Source organism: Lepidochelys kempii, chromosome 14, assembly GCF_965140285.1.
Source record: "Lepidochelys kempii isolate rLepKem1 chromosome 14, rLepKem1.hap1, whole genome shotgun sequence".
In the NCBI taxonomy this organism is placed as follows: Eukaryota; Metazoa; Chordata; order Testudines; family Cheloniidae; genus Lepidochelys; species Lepidochelys kempii.
The window spans coordinates 36,399,198-36,419,420 of NC_136393.1; the positions used below are offsets into that span (position 1 = coordinate 36,399,198).

The following is a 20,223-nucleotide window of genomic DNA, read 5'->3' on the forward strand; positions in this document are numbered from 1 at the left end:
ATTACCAGCAGGAGAGTGGGAGGAGGTGGGGAAGGACCTTTTGTAGCGATAATCAAGGTGGGCCATTTCCAGCACTTTACAAGAACAGTAGGAGGGGAAATAAACAAGGAGAAATAGTTTTACTTTGTGTAATGACACGTCCACTCCCAGTCTTTATTCAAGCCTAAGTGAATTGTATCCAGTTTGCAAATTAATTCCAATTCAGCAGTCTCTTGTTGGAGTCTGTTTTTGAAGTTTTTTTTGTTGAAGAATTGCCACTTTTAGGTCTGTAATCCAGTGACCAAAGAGATTGAAGTGTTCTCCGACTGGTTTTTGAATGTTACAATTCTTGACGTCTGATTTGTGTCCATTTATTCTTTTACGTAGAGACTGTCCAGTTTCGCCAATGTACACGGCAGAGGGGCATTGCTGGCACATGATGGCATAGATCACATTGGTAGATGTGCAGGTGAACGAGCCTCTGATAGTGTGGCTGATGTTATTAGGCCCTGTGATGGTGTCCCCTGAATAGATATGTGGGCACAGTTGGCAACGGGCTTAGGAATAAAGTTCATGGCTGAGATTGCCAGAGCTGCCTAAGTGATTTATTTCAGAGTAGCAGACATGTTAGTCTCTATCTGCAAAAAGAAAAGAAGTACTCGTGGCACCTTAGAGACTAACAAATTTATTTGAGCATAAGCTTTCATGAGCTACAGCTCACTTCATTGGATGCATATTGTGGAAAGTGTAGAAGATCTTATTATACACACACAAAGCATGAATATATATAATATATATATATATATATAATAAGATCTTCTACACTTTCCACAGTATGCATCTGATGAAGCGAGCTGTAGCTCACGAAAGCTTATGCTCAAAGAAATTGGTTCGTCTCTAAGGTGCCACAAGTACTCTTTTTCTTTTTGCGAATACAGACTAACACGGCTGTTACTCTGAAATCTGGTTTATGAATGTTATAATTCTTGACATCTGATTTGTGTCCATTTATTCTTTTACGTAGAGACTGTCCAGTTTGACCAATGTACATGGCAGAGGGGCATTGCTGGCACATGATGGCATATCTCACATTGGTGGATGTGCAGGTGAATGAGCCTCTGATAGTGTGGCTGATGTTATTAGGCCCTGTGATGGTGTCCCCTGAATAGATATGTGGGCACAGTTGGCAACGGGCTCTGTTGCAAGGATAGGTTCCTGGGTTAGTGGTTGTGTTGTATGTGGTTGCTGGTGAGTATTTGCTTCAGGTTGGGGGGCTGTCTGTAAGCAAGGACTGGCCTGTCTCCCAAGATTTGTGAGAGTGTTGGGTCATCCTTCAGGATAGGTTGTAGATCCTTAATAATGCATTGGAGGGGTATTAGTTGGGGGTTGAAGGTGACAGCTAGTGGTGTTCTGTTATTTTCTTTGTTAGGCCTGTCCTGTAGTAGGTGACTTCTGGGAACTCTTCTGGCTCTATCAATCTGTTTCTTCACTTCTGCAGGTGGGTATTGTAGTTGTAAGAATGCTTGATAGAGATCTTGTAGGTGTTTGTCTCTGTCTGAGGGGTTGGAGCAAATGCGGCTGTACCGCAGAACTTGGCTGTAGACAATGGATGGTGTGGTGTGGTCAGGGTGAAAGCTGGAGGCATGTAGGTAGGAACAGTGGTCAGCAGGTTTCCGGTATAGGGTGGTGTTTATGTGACCATCGTTTATTAGCACTGTAGTGTCCAGGAAGTGGATCTCTTGTGTGGGCTGGTCCAGGCTCAAGTTGATGGTGGGGTGGAAATTGTTGAAATCCCGGTGGAATTCTTCAAGGACCTCCTTCCTGTGGGTCCATATGATGAAGATGTCATCAGTGTAGTGCAAGTAGAAGAGGGGCACTAGGGGACGAGAGCTGAGGAAGCGTTGTTCTAAGTCAGCCATAAAAATGTGGGCATACTGTGGGGCCATGCGGGTACCCATAGCAGTGCCGCTGATTTGAAGGTATACCTTGTCCCCAAATGTAAAATAGTTATGGGTAAGGACAAAGTCAGAAAGTTCAGCCACCAGGTTAGCCGTGACATTATCGGGGATAGTGTTCTTGACGGCTTGTAGTCCATCTTTGTGTGGAATGTTGGTGTAGAGGGCTTCTACATCCATAGTGGCCAGGATGGTGTTATCAGGAAGATAACTGATGGATTGTAGTTTCCTCAGGAAGTCAGTGGTGTCTCGAAGGTAGCTGGGAGTGCTGGTAGCGTAAGGCCTGAGGAGGGAGTCTACATAGCCAGACAATCCTGCTGTCAGGGTGCCAATGCCTGAGATGATGGGGCGCCCAGGATTTCCAGGTTTATGGATCTTGGGTAGTAGCCTCAGAAACAACTCTGACATCATAATCAAAAAGGCTGACAAAGGAGGTGCTGTTGTCATCATGAATAGGTCGGAATATGAACAAGAAGCTGCTCGGCAGCTCTCCAACACCACTTTCTACAAGCCATTACCCTCTGATCCCACTGAGAGTTACCAAAAGAAACTACAGCATTTGCTCAAGAAACTCCCTGAAAAAGCACAAGTTCAAATCCGCACAGACACACCCCTGGAACCCCGACCTGGGATATTCTATTTACTACCCAAGATCCATAAACATGGAAATCCTGGGTGCCCCATCATCTCAGGCATTGGCACCCTGATAGCAGGATTGTCTGGCTGTGTAGACTCCCTCCTCAGGCCCTACGCTACCAGCACTCCCAGCTACCTTCGAGACACCACTGACTTCCTGAGGAAACTACAGTTCATCAGTGATCTTCCTGATAACACCATCCTGGCCACTATGGATGTAGAAGCCCTCTACACCAACATTCCACACAAAGATGGACTACAAGCCGTCAAGAACACTATCCCCGATAATGTCACGGCTAACCTGGTGGCTGAACTTTCTGACTTTGTCCTTACCCATAACTATTTTACATTTGGGGACAAGGTATACCTTCAAATCAGTGGCACTGCTATGGGTACCCGCATGGCCTCACAGTGTGCCAACATTTTTATGGCTGACTTAGAACAACGCTTCCTCACCTCTCGTCCCCTAATGCCCCTACTCTACTTGTGCTATATTGATGACATCTTCATCATCTGGACCCATGGAAAAGAAGCCCTTGAGGAATTCCACCATGATTTCAACAATTTCCATCCCACCATCAACCTCAGCCTGGTCCAGTCCACACAAGAGATCCACTTCCTGGACGCTACAGTGCTAATAAACGATGGTCATATAAACACCACCATATACCGGAAACCTACTGACCGCTATTCCTACCTACATGCCTCCAGCTTTCACCCTGACCACACCACACGATCCATTGTCTACAGCCAAGCTCTGCGATACAACCGCATTTGCTCCAACCCCTCAGACAGAGACAAACACCTACAAGATCTCTATCAAGCATTCTTACAACTACAATACCTACCTGCGGAAGTGAATAAACAGTACAGCATCCCCTTTGTCATCAGTTGCCTTGTTTGCCATCCAATGGCTCTTACAGTGAATAAATGCCTGTTTCTCAAACCTTACCTTCTGCTTGTGGGGTCAGTATTTTGTGGCCAGTAGAAGGCACAGGAGGTGAACCAATGGGAATGAGGAGGCTTTACCCTCTCAGGTGCTGAAGGATGGAATACTGATAGGACCCTGGAGCATGATGTGGGACATCTGCATTCAATTTCCAGCTCAACCACAGATTTCCTGCATGGATTTGGGCATATCCCGTAATCTGCCTTGTGCCTCTGCAATACGGGGATATTAAGTCCCTACCTCCTGGGAGTATTGTGAGGAGTCCTGTCATTTTATTTTTGTGATTCATTTTTTATTAATTTTCAAAAAGAAATTAACAAGAACAAGTGTTTCAACCTGTACATGTTACCCAACAGTGCATATTTTACAGGCTAGTTAAAAATGCAATTATGCAACTTTACAACTTGCCAGAGATTCAAGACTAGACAGTACTAAATCAGACAAACATTGCAAGAGAGGAAGGGGGTAACAACCATTTAAAAAAGACACAAATTAGCAAAAAATGTAAGTTGGGAACGGGAGCAGGAAGTAGGAGGGAGAAAGCAGAGAGGTCCTGTGGAATGGAAGTCAGGCATTATTTCAGCATTCTTTATTCAAAAGTATCAACAAAGAGGGTCCATATTTCTTCAAATTGGTATAATTTCTCCCCATATCAACAAACTCTTCTTTCTTGAGGTGTCCCATTGTTAATGACCAGGAGGTGCTCAGTTAATATGTTGGTGACAGCCCTGACATACACCTAGATAGGATGATGTTAACTGATCATTTCCCAGCATTGAACACACAACAGATTATGAAAATTCTATGTACTCTGAAAAATCCTGATGTCTCAAGTGGGGGGTGAGGCACCCAAAATAAATATATACTTTCAAATATTTTGTCATTCAACTGGGATTTTCAAGGGACCTAAGGGAGTTAGGTAACACAATCCCATTGAAATTTGGATGCCTAACCCTCTTAGGATCCTTTGATAATCCCAGTCTAAATTGTTTTTTTTATTTTATATTCTTAATTGGGCTTAGTGTATGGGATTGCCTAACTCAAACCAAGTGTAATACAGTTCAATTTTATTCTGAATATAAAGATCCTGGTATTGATTGATCTCACATTTCAGATATTTGCACATACACAAATATTATAGCATCTCATTCCCAAAGACCTAGCCAGAACTAGGGACCACCCAGAATCTGTCTTTGCAACACAATAAATCAGCTCTGAGTTTCAGCATTTTCTCTTAATACAATAAGAAAAAAAAACACCCTTGTGATTTCTAAATTCTTGTAAAATCTACACATATATTGACAATTTTTCTCAGGGCCTCCTTCAACTCTCCAGAAAAACTGAGGAGTCCTTGTGGCACCTCAGACACTAACAAATGTAAGTCTCTAAGGTGCCACAAAGACTCCTTGTTGATTTTGCTGATGCAGACTAACACAGCTACCACTCTGAAACCTTCACCTCTCTGTTTCTCAGGCTGCATATGAAGGGATTGGCCATAGGAGTTGTGTAAATTGTGTAATATAACATAGTAACATAGAATTGTGTAAAAGCCAGAGAACACTTTGTTTAGGCCTCTTAGTGTGTTGGTTTTTGGTAGCATGTAGACAATGATTAGGGTTCCATAGAAAATTGTCACCACGATGAGGTGAGAGGAGCAGGTGGAAAAGGCCTTTTGCCTCCCGACGGTGGAGGGATTCTCAGAATGGTGAAGATGATACACATGTAGGAGGTCACGGTTAAAACAAATGGGGGCAGAGTGAATATAGCAGCCACAATGGTATTGGCAAGCTCCGTCCGGTTGGTGTCACTGCAGTAGTGATTTATTATTTCTGTGGATTCACAGTAGAAATGATCAAGTTCATTGGGGCCACAGAAAGTTAATTGTAACATAAGAACTATTACTATGGTCATAGCCAGAAATCTATTTATTCAAGACCCAGCTGCTAGCTGCAGGCAGAACCTGCCATTCATGAGGGCTGCATAATGAAGCAGTTTGCATATCGCTATATACCGATCATAAGACATCACTGCTAGCAGACAGCATTCTGCATCTACTAAAACTTAACAAAATAAAATTGTGTCATACAGCCACTGACAGAAATGGTTTTGTCCCCAATCAGGAGACTGGCCAGAATCCTGGGCAGGATGGTCGAGGTGTAGCAGGTTTCCAAGCAGGACAAGTTCCCCAGGAAGAAGTACGAGGGGGTGTGAAAGTGCCAATCAGACAGAACAAGAGCAATGTTGAAGATGTTCCCAGCCAAGGTCAGAAGGTAGATCACTAGAAACAGCAGAAAAAGAAGGGTCAGCAGTTCAGGGAGATCCCCGAATCCCAGGAGGATGAATTCTGTGATGGATATTTGATTCCTCCCTTCTGTGTTTGCCATAGGGTGTATCTAGGAAGAATAAAAACTGAAGAAGAGAAAAACACTTCTTGGCGATAACTGGAGAAAACAGACTTAAGCTTTAATTCAGCAAAGAAGAAGTTGGGGGAAAGGAAACCCCATGCTCTGATAATGGAGTTGCGGGAATAGAGCTGGCTTCCATGTTGACTCTTTGGATATATTATGGATAAGTTTTATGTAGCAGATTCAACAATATGTCAACCTCTCTCAAATTAGACCAAGAACTCAGTTGCTATATTGATGGGCCTGAGACCACACTAATGGGCAGCCATTTAGACACACATCGTTTGATTCATGTCATCTCATGTCTCTTCTCATGACAAAGTTTATCCAAATGTGTGTTACTGTTACTTCTTAAGTAATCAGCTGTATATCCATCTATCTATCTCCCACGTCTATAGAATGGGTGCTATGGGTCTGCAGGCTACAGCGTCCCTGTTTCACCAGCTGTATTTATCTTCAGCAGCTACAATTGGCTTTGTTCCCTTCAATGGAATCCTCTCGGGAACACTGTGACCAAAGTGAACCTCTAGTGACTCAGGATGGACTCTTCAAAAACAGGTGTGATCAATTGGTTCACAGAAACATAGTTAGCAGAGGGAAACAGGGTTAAAACAATAAAATCCTATGCACATATTGTCTTATCGAAACACTGCCTTTCCTTGCCAGTTGAAGCAGGTTCCACTTAACCCAGGTACACCCCCAAGAACAATGAGGCAGATTTCCCCCTGCAGTCACGGCCTCTGGACAGTCTGACACCCCAGTCAGAATCTCTCCCCACTTATTCATAGATTCATAAATTCCAAGGCCAGAAAGGGTCCCTGGGATCATCTAGTCTGAACCGCTGTGTAACACAGGCTGTGAGACTTCCCTGAATTAATTCCTGTTTGAACTAGAGCAGACCCTTGAGAAAAAAAATACCCGATCTAGATTTAAAAATTTCCACTGATGGGAAATCCACCATGACTCTTTGGTAAATTGTTCCAATGGTTAATTACCCTCACTGATAAAAACTGTGCCTTATTTCCAGTATTAATTGTCTAGCTTCAATTTCCAGCCATTGGATCTTGTTCTACCTTTCTCTGCTAGGTTGAAGAGCCCTCCATCATCACATTTCTGTTCCCCACATGGTTGCTTACAGATTGTGATTAGTCCACCCCTTAACCTTCTCCTTGTTCAGCTGAACAGATAGACTCAAGGAGTTCAATCACAAATAGGCAGGTTTTTGAATCCTTTAGTCATCCTCATGGCTCTTCGCTGAACCCTCTCCAGTTTTTCAACATCCTTCATGAATTGTGGGCACCACAACTGGACACAGAATTCCAGCAGTGGTCACACCAGGGCCAAATTCAGAGGTAAAATAGCCTCTTTACTCTAGATTACCCTGTTTATATATCCAAGCATCACATTAACCCTTTGAGCCACAGGCTGTTTTTTTTATCCACTTCAAAGTCCTTTAGTTCAGGGTTCCTGCCCAAAGGTCCCCTGGGGGGTTGAGAAGGGCATCTGAACCTGACTACACTGGTTCATGCAGTATAGTAGCTAAAAGCTTGTCTCTCTCACTAACAGAAGTTGGTTCAATAAAAGATATTACCTCACCCATCTTATCTCTCTAGTAAACTGGTTCATGCATTTCCCCCAAGGGACTTTTCCTAGGATTGTCCTTTTGAGCACCGCACCATTGAGATCTGTCTACATCTACCACGTGTGGGTTCCTGCAGAATATAACCCTTATCTACCTTTGAGCAAGCCACCCAAAGTGGCTGTAAGTATCAGCAGGACTTGAACCTGTAGCGTTACCAGGTAACTAATAGCTCCACGCAGCCACCTGCCAGCAGCTGCAGCTGATTTATTCCCTGCGGCCCACAATCTGCAGTGGTTGGGTGCCACAGTAAGCTTCACCTCGAGTGATCGGACTGACAGTGGTCTTGACTCCCATATGTGCCCATGGGGCGCACCAGGAAGTGTCCAGGGAACAACATGGATTCCAACTAGCTGCCACAACCGCCCTGCCTCTCTGTTCCTGAATGCACGGTACTGACCTCTGCTCTGACTTGGATTCTGACTCCTGATCGACCCCTGGAACCTGAGAGTGGGACACCAATACCTGGTATTCAGCTTCAGCCCAATTCCTGACTCTGTCTTTGACACTGACCCTCAGCTTGACTGGGACCCCAAGCTCCTGCCACTACTCCTGCCTACCTTTGTCCAGGATCCTGACAGTTTGTCTGGACCACCCCTAACACTTGTAGAAGGCTGTCCTTGTGGGACATGGAGGCAGTGGTCCTATCCAGCATGTTCCAAGGGGTGCGAGGTACACCTGAATGGGTTGAGAGATGGAACTCCCCATGTTGCAAACAAAAGGGGGCAGCTTTGACCAGCACTCCATGGAGTACTTGGGTTACTCTGAGAGCCTTTGGATGGACCCCAGGAAGGTGAACACTGTTCGGACCTGGGTGGCCTCCATGGAACATCAAGGAGCTGCAGTGCTTCCTTGGGTTCGCTAATTTTTATAGGCACTTCATGCCTGGGTTTTTGGACCAGATAGCCTCATTGACAGTGCTCCGCAAACAACCTCCTTCATCTGCTTTCCGGAGCTCAACGGGTGTTCAGCCAACTCAAGATGGCCTTCACCAGTGCTCCAGTCCTGATCCATCCTGACCAAACATGAGCCTTTGTCGGTGAGACCGATGCATGTAATGTTACAATTGGGACCATACTTCCCCAAGATCTGGCCCCCAACAGCACCTGCTCCCTTTTGCCTATTATTCTCGGAAACTCACACCAGCACAACAAAATTATGATATTTTAGATATGGAGCTTCTCGCAATCAAAGCCACTTTCGGGGAATGGTGCCACCACCCCGAAGGCGCCTGACACCTGATACAGGTATTCACAGACCATAAAAATATGGAGTATCTCCATAGGGCAAAGGTGCTGAACCAAAGACAGCTTCAAGAGGCCCCGTTGTTCACACACTTTTATTTTTCCATCACCCAGGAGCCCAGAACAAGGCAACCAATGCCCTGTCCCAAAAAGGGGACTACCTCCCTGACCATTACCACACCCATACAGAGCTGACATACATCCTCAAGCCCCATAATTTACTAGGTGTACTATTCCCCAAGGCCTCCTGTCCCTTATTCATTCAGTTAGGAAGGAGGAGCCCCTCAGCACCCTAACACCTTCAGAAACCCCATCTCAGCCCTGGGTGGCCATTATGTTGGATTTTATAGACAAGCTTCCCTTATCTGCTAAGCACACAGTCATCCTTACTGAAGAAACTGGCTGGGCAGCACTGCCAACAGGGGTGATGTAAGGCCTGGGGGGACTTTCACCCTGGTCTATAGGGCTACCAGGCAACCAGCGTTGCCACCTGTCATTTGATTACTCCCCACAGCACGCAATCTGCAGTGGTAGAACACCATGGCACGTTCCGCCTCAAGTGATGTGACTGACAGTGGTTTTAGCAATCCCTGATTGGCTCCTTGACCCTATATAAGCCCATGGGGTGTGGCAGGAAGTGGTTAAGGTCTGAAGAGGGGTTGTCTCAGTGGTGATTGTCGGCTGTCAAGGCTGAATCCCAACTCTGTCACTCCAAGTGAAGAAGCGGGGCCCACAAGGATTTTAAAAATTAATACTGGCCACTCCAGGCTTGTATTGAACTCCCAAGGTGACAGCTTTTCTCTGATCTTGGCTTGGTAAATGCTGCCACCACGCAAATGCAAAAAAACCCAACCCCTTGGAACCCAGGCAGGAGCACTTGGGAATTCCTCCCTGTGGGGACCCTCAAGCCCTTTCAGCCCCTCTCTGGGGAAGAGCTGAGAAAGAAAACAAAGGAAATTAGCTGTGGCTACCAGCTAATCAAACAACAGGCACAAACCTCTTAGGACACCAAAAGTCCAATCCTGTTCTTAAAAAGGGTACATTTTATTAAAAACAAAAAGAAAGAAAATACATTTGGAACTTAGGTTTTGGCTAGATTTTAAAAGAGCAATTCCAAAAATCAAGTACCCAAAATAGCTTTCTTGAGGGGTCAGCTTAAAGGTTACAAGCAAACAAAAGTATCTGGGGTTAGCACAGAGAAGTTCACAAGCCAATAAGAACTTAAAGAAATAACCCTAATCGCGTCTAGCAAAACATTCTGATCTACTTACAGAGTTGGAGTTCAGGTAAGTAGTTCTAGGCATGATCTGGTCATTTGCAATCATACCTGGCTTAAGCTGCTTATAGCATGGCTGCTCTGTCCCTCCAGCCCAGAGAACAACAGACAAAGGGAAAGTTTCTTTCCCAATTTTAAAAAGTTCTTCCTTCCTATTGGCTCTTTTGGTCAGGTGCCCACTTTTTTTTTTCTTTACCTAGAGGACTTTTTAACCCTTTATAGGTAAAGCAAGTAAAGAACAGCTACCAAGAGAGATTTTACAGCAAACTGGCTGGCTGGGTGTCCATCAAAGGAAGCTACTCCCTCCCACCTTTATTTATCACATGGGCTGACAGAGGAGCTGCTGGCTGGCTGGCAGTGTGAGATGAAAGAGATAAGTGAACTGAAACCAGGCTAGACCATGAGGATAGGGGAAGCACTGAAGAAGAGTGGATGCAAGCAAGGAAAAAGAAAAGCGTAGAGTCTCTGGAACCAGAAGAAGAATAGGAGGGCAGGAAAAGGAAATGGGGGGAAATGACCTAATAGTAAAATCTCTAGATAAGGACACAAAGATAGGGGATATCGACCTCCTGAGAATGGCAGAGTGGATCAAAAAAGTGCTGGAGATAAAGCAAGAACTAAGATACTGCGACATTAATTGGGGTACAATCTGCACAGAGGGACAGCTGTGTCCCCTCAATTTTCCAACCTGGGGTGTCTCTTACACTGCTTTGCTGTGAGAACAACCTCTTTGTTTGCCCAACCCCCCCGCCTGCAAGGGCCTGGTGAGCCTGGTGCTGTGGCTTTGCTGGAGCTGGTCACAGCTGGACTTAGCCCATGTAAGAGCGATGAAGCTGTTCCTGGTGAAGTGTCCAGAGGCCACTGCTGGGGCCTGGGTGTTTGCATCTGGTCTGTGTGAGCGTCGGGAAGGTGGTTTGTTTGCAAAGGGATATGACGTCAATAAGCACAATTTCAAGGGTGGCAGATTCCCCAGGCTTACGTCCCCATCTCAGCTACATCAGGAGTTAGTATTTTTATTGTCCAAATATGAATTTTGATCAGAAATGGCTTTTTTATGAATATAAAAACTTGGTTAAAATGGTCTCCACTCTGCCTGTTGCGCAGTTAAAAACTCTGTGATGGGACCATGGTTATGGCCACTTCCCTCCCTGGTCCTTCCACTTAGATGGACCACACTGACCTGAGCTCCAGCTGGATTCTCCATCGTGTCCTTAGGGGCATAAGAAACGGTCTGCAGCAAGAAACATGAAGATGTCACCCATTGCGTTTTGTTTGTATGAGACTGTCTGAATTTGATTACAAGACTTAAGTATCTAGCACAGAGAAACAATGAACAGCGGATACACACAGGGATTTACTTTGATCGTTAGTGGACTTTGTGCCTTACACAGTGTCAGCTCTGTGCAGTTTCAGACGCTGTACACGCTCCTCACAGAGGGTGAATGTTAAGACAAGACTATGGAGAAAAATACCATCATTCTGCGTGTGTCAGTGGTGAACATGAGAGCGTGACAGAGCTGTCCGCAATCTCACTTTCCTCTCTGTTCTGTTCCATGGAGACAGCGTGGGACTGCCAACACTGTCTCAGTGACTCCATACAGATCATCTCCATTTTTTTCACATTAGTGGTGAGATTTTCAATGGGGGATTTCAAATGAATTTCAGTGGAGGCTGATAGCCTGAGGTTTTCAAAGCTGATTTAGGCTAAGTTATAATCTAGGATTCTCTGCCTGTTTTTGTGAAAGCCACATATTTACTGACTGCTTTGCTCAAGGCTTCCTTGACATCTCTGTTTCTCAGGCTGTAAATGAGTGGGTTAACCAGGGGAGTCAGGACTGTGTAGCAAAGAGAGAGCACTTTGTTTAGGATGTTTAATGTGTCGCGATTCGGTAGCACGTAGACAATCATTAAGGTTCCATAGTAAATCGTCACCACGATGAGATGGGAGGAGCAGGTAGAAAAGGCCTTTTGCCTCCCAGTGGTGGAAGGGATTCTCAGGATGGTTGTGAGGATACACACATAGGATGTCAGTGTTAGTAGGAATGGAGGCAGGGTGAATAGAAAGGCCAGTACAAAATTCAGCAATTTGATCAGGTATGTGTCACTGCAGGAAAGTTTTATCAATGGGATGAGATCACAGTAGAAATGGTCAATTTCATTCGGGCCACAGAATATTAAATGAGACATGAATAATACAAAGATTGCAGTAGCCAAACAACCATTTAACCATGACCCAGCAGCCAAGTAGAGGCAAAACCTGGTATTCATAAGAGTTGAGTAGTGCAGGGGTTTACATATCGCTAAATACCGATCATAAGACATCGCTCCTAAGAGACAGCATTCTATAGACAACAGAGACCCAAAGAAATACAGTTGTGTGATGCAGCCACTGAATGAGATGGTTCTGTCCCCAGTCAGGAGACTGGCCAGCATCCGGGGCAGGATGGTTGAGGTGTAGCAGGTCTCCAGGCAGGACAAGTTCCCCAGGAAGAAGTACATGGGGGTGTGAAGGTGCTGATCAGTCACAACTAGTGCAGTGATGAGCATGTTCCCAGTCACGGTTGCGATGTAGATCACTAGGAACATGAGGAAGAGAAGAATTTTCAGTTCTGGGAGATCCCCGAATCCCAGGAAGATGAATTCTGTGACAACTGTTTGATTTTTCCAGTCTCTGTCTGCCATGGGTTGAGTCAAGAAACAAGAAAACAAACTGTGCAATTGAATTGGAAGAACATAGAGTTAAAAGTTAATCAGTTCTCGTGAATTAATTGCATAAATATTCAGAAATGCAACTTCCTCTCTTGGTTACAGGCTGTAAGTTTTAGACTAAATGTAGACTTCGGAGCTAAGTGTCAGGAGTTTCAGTCCGAGGACAGATCATTGGTATCAGTGTAGATCTCCTTCTGCCATATCAGAGCTATGACTAACATAATAGACCATTTTTCTGGTAGCCAAGTCCTGATAAGACAGATCAGACCACTTCTTTATCTACTGTCATATCCCATCTAGTAACATACTAGAGCTTAACAATGATGCTTAAATGCTGTATTTAACTTCTGGCAATGACCAGAGTCAAAATCAATAAATACATCAACCAATATTTTGTACTGAGATTTCCAGTGTAGTCTAGTACCCTTAGGCATGATCTTCTGTTAGAATTAATAGAAATTAGTCCAACCATATATTCTGGTCTATTCAGTGCCCTGTCAGAGAAGGAATAATTTTCAGCCCCTCACAAGAGATCAGTTTATGCCATAAATTCTGAAGTGGCGTAAATTCTCCCTTAGTTCCTCTGGGTGTGATGGTGATGTTGTCAGAGACTGGCAATGCCTTTTCTGTTGCCTGATGTTGACTGGTGCAGTAATAAAATACAGCTCTTTGGAGGGTGGATCTTAGGAAGGGGCAAAACCAGGTTCATGTTCAACCCTAAGTGGGGAGTGACCCTCTGCACTCCATGACGAGTGTGGGATGAAAATACAGGAACATGAAAGGCACTGGGGAGTGGGGGTTGGGGGGAAAGATGCTGTCCCTGAACTTGGAGTCTAGAAACAATCTGGCATATGTGATCTGGGCTAGTAAGATTCCAGCACCACTTGCCACCCCATTGGGGCACACACTGAGCCAGATCCCCAGCTGGTGTAAGTCAAGGTAGCTCCATTTGTGTCAGTGGGGCAGATCCCCAACTGAGGACTTGTCACAAGACATGGATCTCAAGCTCCAGCTCTGTAAAATGCTGCTGTGAATGCTGACCGGCACTGCTGTGGGAAGGTGAACCTAAAACTACATATATTAATCTGAAACAGAGCTCTGTGTAGTTCAAAAGCTTCTCTCATTCACCAACAGAAGCTGGTCCAATAAAAGATATTACCTCACCCACCTTGTCCCTCTAATATTCACAAAGCACATTCATGCCCCTATTTGGTTGTGTATAGAAATGCAATCAGGAAGACGGTGCTCACCTGTAACCACAGCGCAGCCCAAGCTTGAAGCGATGAGCTCTTCTTTCTCAGGGCTTGGCCACTTGGACTCAGGATCCTCAGCTGAGGTTCTTGTCTCTCCTCTTTCTGCAGAAACTGGATTTTCTCACTTGAAGAGACACTGCAGTTACCTGAAGGAATGAGCAGGTACAGTTGATCTACCTTTGGAAAATGAGCTTCCCCTTCGATCTACAAAGTGTAAATGCTCCCTCCTATTTGTATTCGGTCTTCAAACTTTTTAATACGGTCCCACTTCAACCTTTCTCCCACATGGTTCATTTTGTGTCTCCAAAGCATTGTGGCTAACAATGCCCCCGGGGACTTGTACACTGTGACTTGTACAATTGCATTTTATTTCAGTCTAATGATCCTATATGGAAAATATTTTGATGATGAACAAACACGAGCTTATATTTTTGGAAGATGCCTGTCCAAGATGATGGATTGTTATAATGTACTCCCACCACACCTTTATTAATATTAAATAGATGCTTCCATCCAGTGGGTACTTCTGCAAATAGCTGCTCATATCTCACCCTTACAACATGCTGCCACCTAGTGGCCACTTTACAGTATGACTTTTCCATTATTGTGTGGGCTACTCAAATCTATTGACAGGTTTCAGAGCATCCGATGAAGTGAGCTGTAGCTCACGAAAGCTTATGCTCAAATAAATTGGTTAGCCTCTAAGGTGCCACAAGTACTCCTTTTCTTTTTTCAAATCTATTGGTCATTAGTCAATATTTCTGCAACCCCCCTCCCTCCCATTTCCTCTACTCTGCTGCAATCTAGTGTTCATTTCCCAGCATAACGGCCTGTTATTCTGCTCTCTTCTAGTGGATTCTTCTTGCTATAGCTGCCTCTTTCCAGTTCTTGACTCTTGTCACATGCTGGCCATTATTTCGTGCAGGCAGTCCTCGACTTTATGACCTTTGAGTTAAGACAAAGGACACTTATGACATTTATAAATTGAAATATAAAATCCACTTTACAGTGCTGGTTTCAACTTTGCAACTCTCAGTTCCGAGTTAGGACGATTCGACTTAAGATGTGATTTTCAGGAACCAATTGTGTCTTAAGTCCGAGGACTGCCTGTATAACAGACCCTTTCTCATTCCTCAACATCTGCTACTATCATTACATACCTAGAGGCCCATTCCTCACCACTTATATGCCATTATACAGCTTCACCTCCCTTTCCACTTCCCTCTGGTGGTCATTTGGCAACAAAAGTTCTCCTTTCTTGCCCTTCTGCTTTGACTGCTATCCATTGGCCATTGGTCAGCATGGCTGCACATTTTCATTCCCCTGCCCTCTAGTGACCCTAAAGGGCATAATCGCATCTTTCCTCATTTCTTACCTACTGCTAGGTGTGCGCTGTTCCAAATTAGAGCCGCAGAGAACCAAATCGTAGAACAGCTTGAATGGAACATTAGTGGCTACAACAGCACACCCAACAGTGGACGCTCTCAAAGGTTTCGCAGGGGTTTCCCATCAGTCCAGTGCATTTCTGTTGCTGTGGTGTCTGTTTCCAATGGAAATGCATAGATTGAACCGACCATAACAGAATCTCACTGGCTCTCCAGGCTGAGATTCTCAGAGGCGTCGAAGGGAGTTAAACAATGAGGAGTCCGGTGGCACCTTAAAGACTCAATGTTTTTGTGGATACAGACTAACACGGCTACCCCCTGATAAGGGAGTTAAGCATTCAACTGCCATTTCACAGGGATGTGGGTACCTAACTCCATTCGGTCCCTTGGAAAATCCTTTCCGTAGTGCTGAAATTCTACCGTGCTCACCGGTGCCCAGCTCCCCTGCCTCTGGCCAAGCCCTGACGTGCTCCCACTGACTGAGCCAGCACTGCCATTTTGGCATGACAGGAGTTCTGCCCGTTGGTAGGTGGTAGCCGCTTCCTCTCACCATAGGTTGCCTCATTCCCTGAGGAGGGGACCCTGCGTGGAGCAGAGCTGTCTGTGGTACCTGAGGCTGGCTGGACATGGTGCCCTGAGAACTAGCCCTCTCGGGACGGGCACTTGTTACAGTCAGTTTTGGGGACACTCATTGTAACAGGTCCCCTCCCTTTGAACTGCTCTGTGCAGTTGGTGGCGGCAGAGCAGCTGCTGCCCTGAGGGCCACAGGCCAAGTCCCTCCTCGCTGGCCGTTTGACAGACCCAACCCCAGAAATGTCCTGCGTTCTACGTGTGCCTTAGCAAACCCCCAGCTGGGTCTGGACAGTCCCAGTGGCCCTGGTTTGTGAGTCTATGTCTTTGTCTGCCCAACCTCTCTGCCTCCAAGGGTCCTGTGAGCCCAATGCTGGTGCTTTGCTGGAGCTGGTCACAGCTGGGCTTAGCCTAGATAAGAGCGATGAAGCTGTTCCTGGTGAAGTGTCAAGAGGTCATTGCTGGGGCCTGGCTGTTTGCATCCGGCGTGTGTTAGTGCAATGGTGGTAGCTGGTTTGCAGGGGGATATGGTGAGGATGGCAATAAGCACAATTTCAGGGGTGGCATATTTCCCAGGCTTACGTCCCCATCTATGCTGCACCAGGAGTTAGTATTTTCATTGTCCAAACATTAATTCTGATCAAAAATGTCTTTTTTATTAAAATAAAAATTGATCAAAAATTGTCTCCACTCCACCTCTTAGAAACTCTATGATGGGAACATGGTTATGGCAACTTCCCTCCCTGGTCCTTTCACTTAGATGGACAACACTGGCCTGAGCTCTTCCTGGATTCTCCACTGTGTCTTTAGGGGCGTAAGAAATGATCTGTCGGGACCAAGACGTCATCCATTGTGTTTTATTTGTATTAGACTGTCTAAATTTGATGACAAGACTTTATTATCTAACAGAGAAACAATGAACAGGGGTCAAGGGGAGTGCCCCAGAGGTCGGTCCTGGGGCCAGTTTTGTTCAACCTCTTTATTAATGATGTGGATGGTGGGATGAATTGCACCCTCATCAAGTTCACAGATGACACTAAGCTGTGGGGAGAGGTAGGTATGCTGGAGGGTAGGGATAGGGTCCAGTGTAACCGAGACAAATTGGAGGATTGGGCCAAAGGAAATCTGATGAGGTTCAACAAGGACAAGTGCAGAGTCCTGCACTTAGGAAGGAAGAATCCCATGCACCGCTACAGGCAAAGCCAATGAGATTTGGACAGCTAACTCCCTTAGTCTTCTTTCAAAATCCCAACATAATGGACTTGCCCAAGGTCACACAGCAAGTCTGTGGCAGAGCTGGGACTGGAGCCCAGAGCTCCTCAGCCCAGGCCACAAGCTTCTGTCCCCTACACCTCAATACTGTAATAAATCTCTCCCCCGGCAGGACGTCACTCTGGCTGAGCAGGCTTCATTCCAGGACCTGCCAGAAAGCTGTGGGGCTAGTAGCCAAATCAGATGGATGCAAAAATAACCAGACTCAGCCACTTCAACCTGTGCACTGTAGGGACCATGATACATGGAGGAGCACTTCTCACCCCAGCCAGAAGGGACTTTCCACTCTAGAGCAGTGGCTCTCAACCTTTCCAGACTACTGTACCACTTTCAGGAGTCGGATCTGTGTTGCGTACCCCAAGTTTCACCTCAATTAAAAACTACTTGCATATAAAATCAGACATAAAAATACAACAGTGTCATAGCACATTATAACTGAAAAATTGTTGACTTTCTCATTTTTACCATATAATTATAAAATAAATCATTTGGAGTATAAATATTGTACTTACATTTCAGTGTATAGTCTATAGAGCAGTATAAACAAGTCATTGTGTGTATGAAATTTTAGTTTGTACTGACTTCGCTAGTGCTTTTTATGTAGCCTGTTGTAAAACTAGGCAAATATCTAGATGAGTTGATGTACCCCCTGGAAGACCTCTGTGTACCCCCAGGGGTATGCATACCCCTGCTTGAGAGCCACTGCTCTAGAGGGTCTATGACACAGGCTGGTGCAATTCCAATTCCAACCAGTAGGGTGCATCACCCGCACCCCACTGTACAGAGCCAATAGCATACAATGAAGTCCCAGTTCCATTCAGAAGGGTGAAAACTTGGATCAGCTCCAGTCCCAAAATCCAGTCCCCCCTGGCACTTTTGTTACAATTTTGACTTCCCTTGGGGACAGATCCTGTCCCATCCACTAGGGGCAGCACTGGAACTTCTGTGGGACAAGTTGGAACAGTTCTGTTCCCGCCCAGTAGGGGCAGCACTTGGGCTCCTATTCCAGGTGTATTTCCACATGCACACGCGGGGGGGAAGGTGTGATGGAAAATCCCATCCCTTTCCTGCTGCCCCAACCCAACCCAGTGTCACAAATGTAACTTCTTGAGCTTCCTCACGGCCAGCTGCACGTCCGTGTTCCTCAGGGTGTAGATGACAGGGTGACAACCGTGTAGAGAACAGAGATGGGTTTGACCATGGGGAAGGAGCAGAAGGGCCGGGCATAGATGTATATGCAAGGCCCAAAGATCAGGGTCACCATGGTGAGGTGGGAGGTGCAGGTGGAGAGAGCCTTAGCCTGCCCTTCGCTGGAACGTGTGCTCAGCTTGGCCAGGAGGATGGAGTAGGATACAAGCAGCACCAGGAAGCCCAGGTGGGTCATCAGGCCACTTTTCGACACCATCAGCAGTTCCACAGCAAAGGTGTTGGCGCAGGTCAGCTTGACTACCTGGGGCACATCACAGTAGAAGTTGCCCAGCTCATGAGGGCCGCAGCAGGGCAGCTGGACAATGATGGAGACCTGGACGATGGAGTGGATCAAGCCGCTGACCCAGGAGGCCCCCACCAGCACCACACACACAGCCTGGTTCATACATAGCACAAGAGATGGAAGATGGCCACGTACCGATCATAGGCCATGATGGTGAGCAGGAAGATCTTGATGCCCCTGATGAAGTGGAAGAAGATCTGGGCCACGCAGCCCCCATAGGAGATGGTCTGAGCCTGAAGGAGGAACCCTGCCAGTAAACTGGGGGGCGGGGGGGGAGGGTGACAGAGGAGTAGCAAAAATCCAAGAAGGAGAGGTTCCCCAGCAGCACATACATGAGGGTGTGGAACTGCGGCTCACAGGCCACCAGTGCCATGATGAGGAGATTGCCCAGCACCGTCGCGCCATACACAGCCAGGAAGATGACAAAGAAGAGGAGCTGAAGCTTCAAGGACTCGGTCAGTCAGGAGTATGAACTCGGTCACAGTGCTGCAATTCCCCTCTTCCATGGAGGCAGCTTGTGCCTTACACACAGACCCTGGGGCCCTGGGGATAATAACAGGGATATTAATGGGAAGGGATAAAGAAACAAGTGCTGAGACCCTGACTCAGTGGTTACTGAGGGCCAGACACCCAGATGCCTCAGTGCCTTTAAAATCTGGCTCTCAGCTCTTATTCAGGCACTCCCGGTGGAACAAACAAGCCACTTCCTGAGGTTCCTTAGTCAACGGAGCGATGCAAATTAACCCCAGCTAATGAGCTGCTCCTTAGCCTTGGGGTTAAGGTTCAGGAGACCTGGGCTCAGTCCTCAGCTTTGCTATAGCCCAGCTTTGTGACCTTGGGTGCAGCATGCCAGGCCCAGTTCCCCAAGGAGCTGAGGCATGGTCAGGCTGAGCGTCACCGCAGCTAACTCCGGCCTGAGCTCAGCACACATGCTCCCAACACAACAAATGAGGAGAGAGGCGCCTTCAAGTGGGATTCCCAAAAGACAGCGTGTTAGGCAGGGAGGTGCCTGAGCTATCCAATGGGAGATGCCACGGCAAGGGCGTGTCCTAAGCCCCACCCCACGCAGGGAGTTCGGTGCCTCCCTCTGCTTGGGGGTCACAGCTGCAAACCTTCCCTTGAGGCTAGGCAGCAATGCCCTTTGTGAAAGGAGCTGGGGTGAGGGACTCCCCCATAGTGTTCAGCCCCACGGTTAGGGTACCAGCGGGGACACGTCCCATTCAGGCTGCCCTTTGCCGGAGGGGGAGACAGGGTTTAAATGTGGCTCTGTGCATTCTCTAACCCTTGGGCTGTCAGATACTCTCATTTTGGGGGTGGGGGGCACTCCTGCAGTTTGTCCCATCAGAGCTGGGCCACTCTGCCTAAAGAACGAAAGACTCAATGGGTGAGAGGCAGAGAGCGAGAGTGCACAGCCCTGAGAATGACTCTAGAGCCTGGTGAGCAGAGCACCCGCCTCGGA

At 46.4% G+C, this 20,223-nt stretch overlaps 1 protein-coding gene and 1 pseudogene across 1 annotated transcript; both read right to left on the reverse strand.

Moving 5' to 3' along the window:
- Positions 1-11,782: 11,782 nt before the first annotated feature.
- Positions 11,783-12,765, reverse strand: LOC140898154 (olfactory receptor 6C3-like; annotated as a pseudogene).
- Positions 12,766-18,363: 5,598 nt separating this feature from the next.
- LOC140898155 (olfactory receptor 4D5-like) lies at positions 18,364-19,270 on the reverse strand. Its single transcript, XM_073311593.1, is given in 5 exon segments — positions 18,364-18,437; positions 18,440-18,868; positions 18,871-19,027; positions 19,030-19,225; positions 19,227-19,270. Coding segments are annotated over 5 exon segments (900 nt in total).
- Positions 19,271-20,223: the final 953 nt, after the last annotated feature.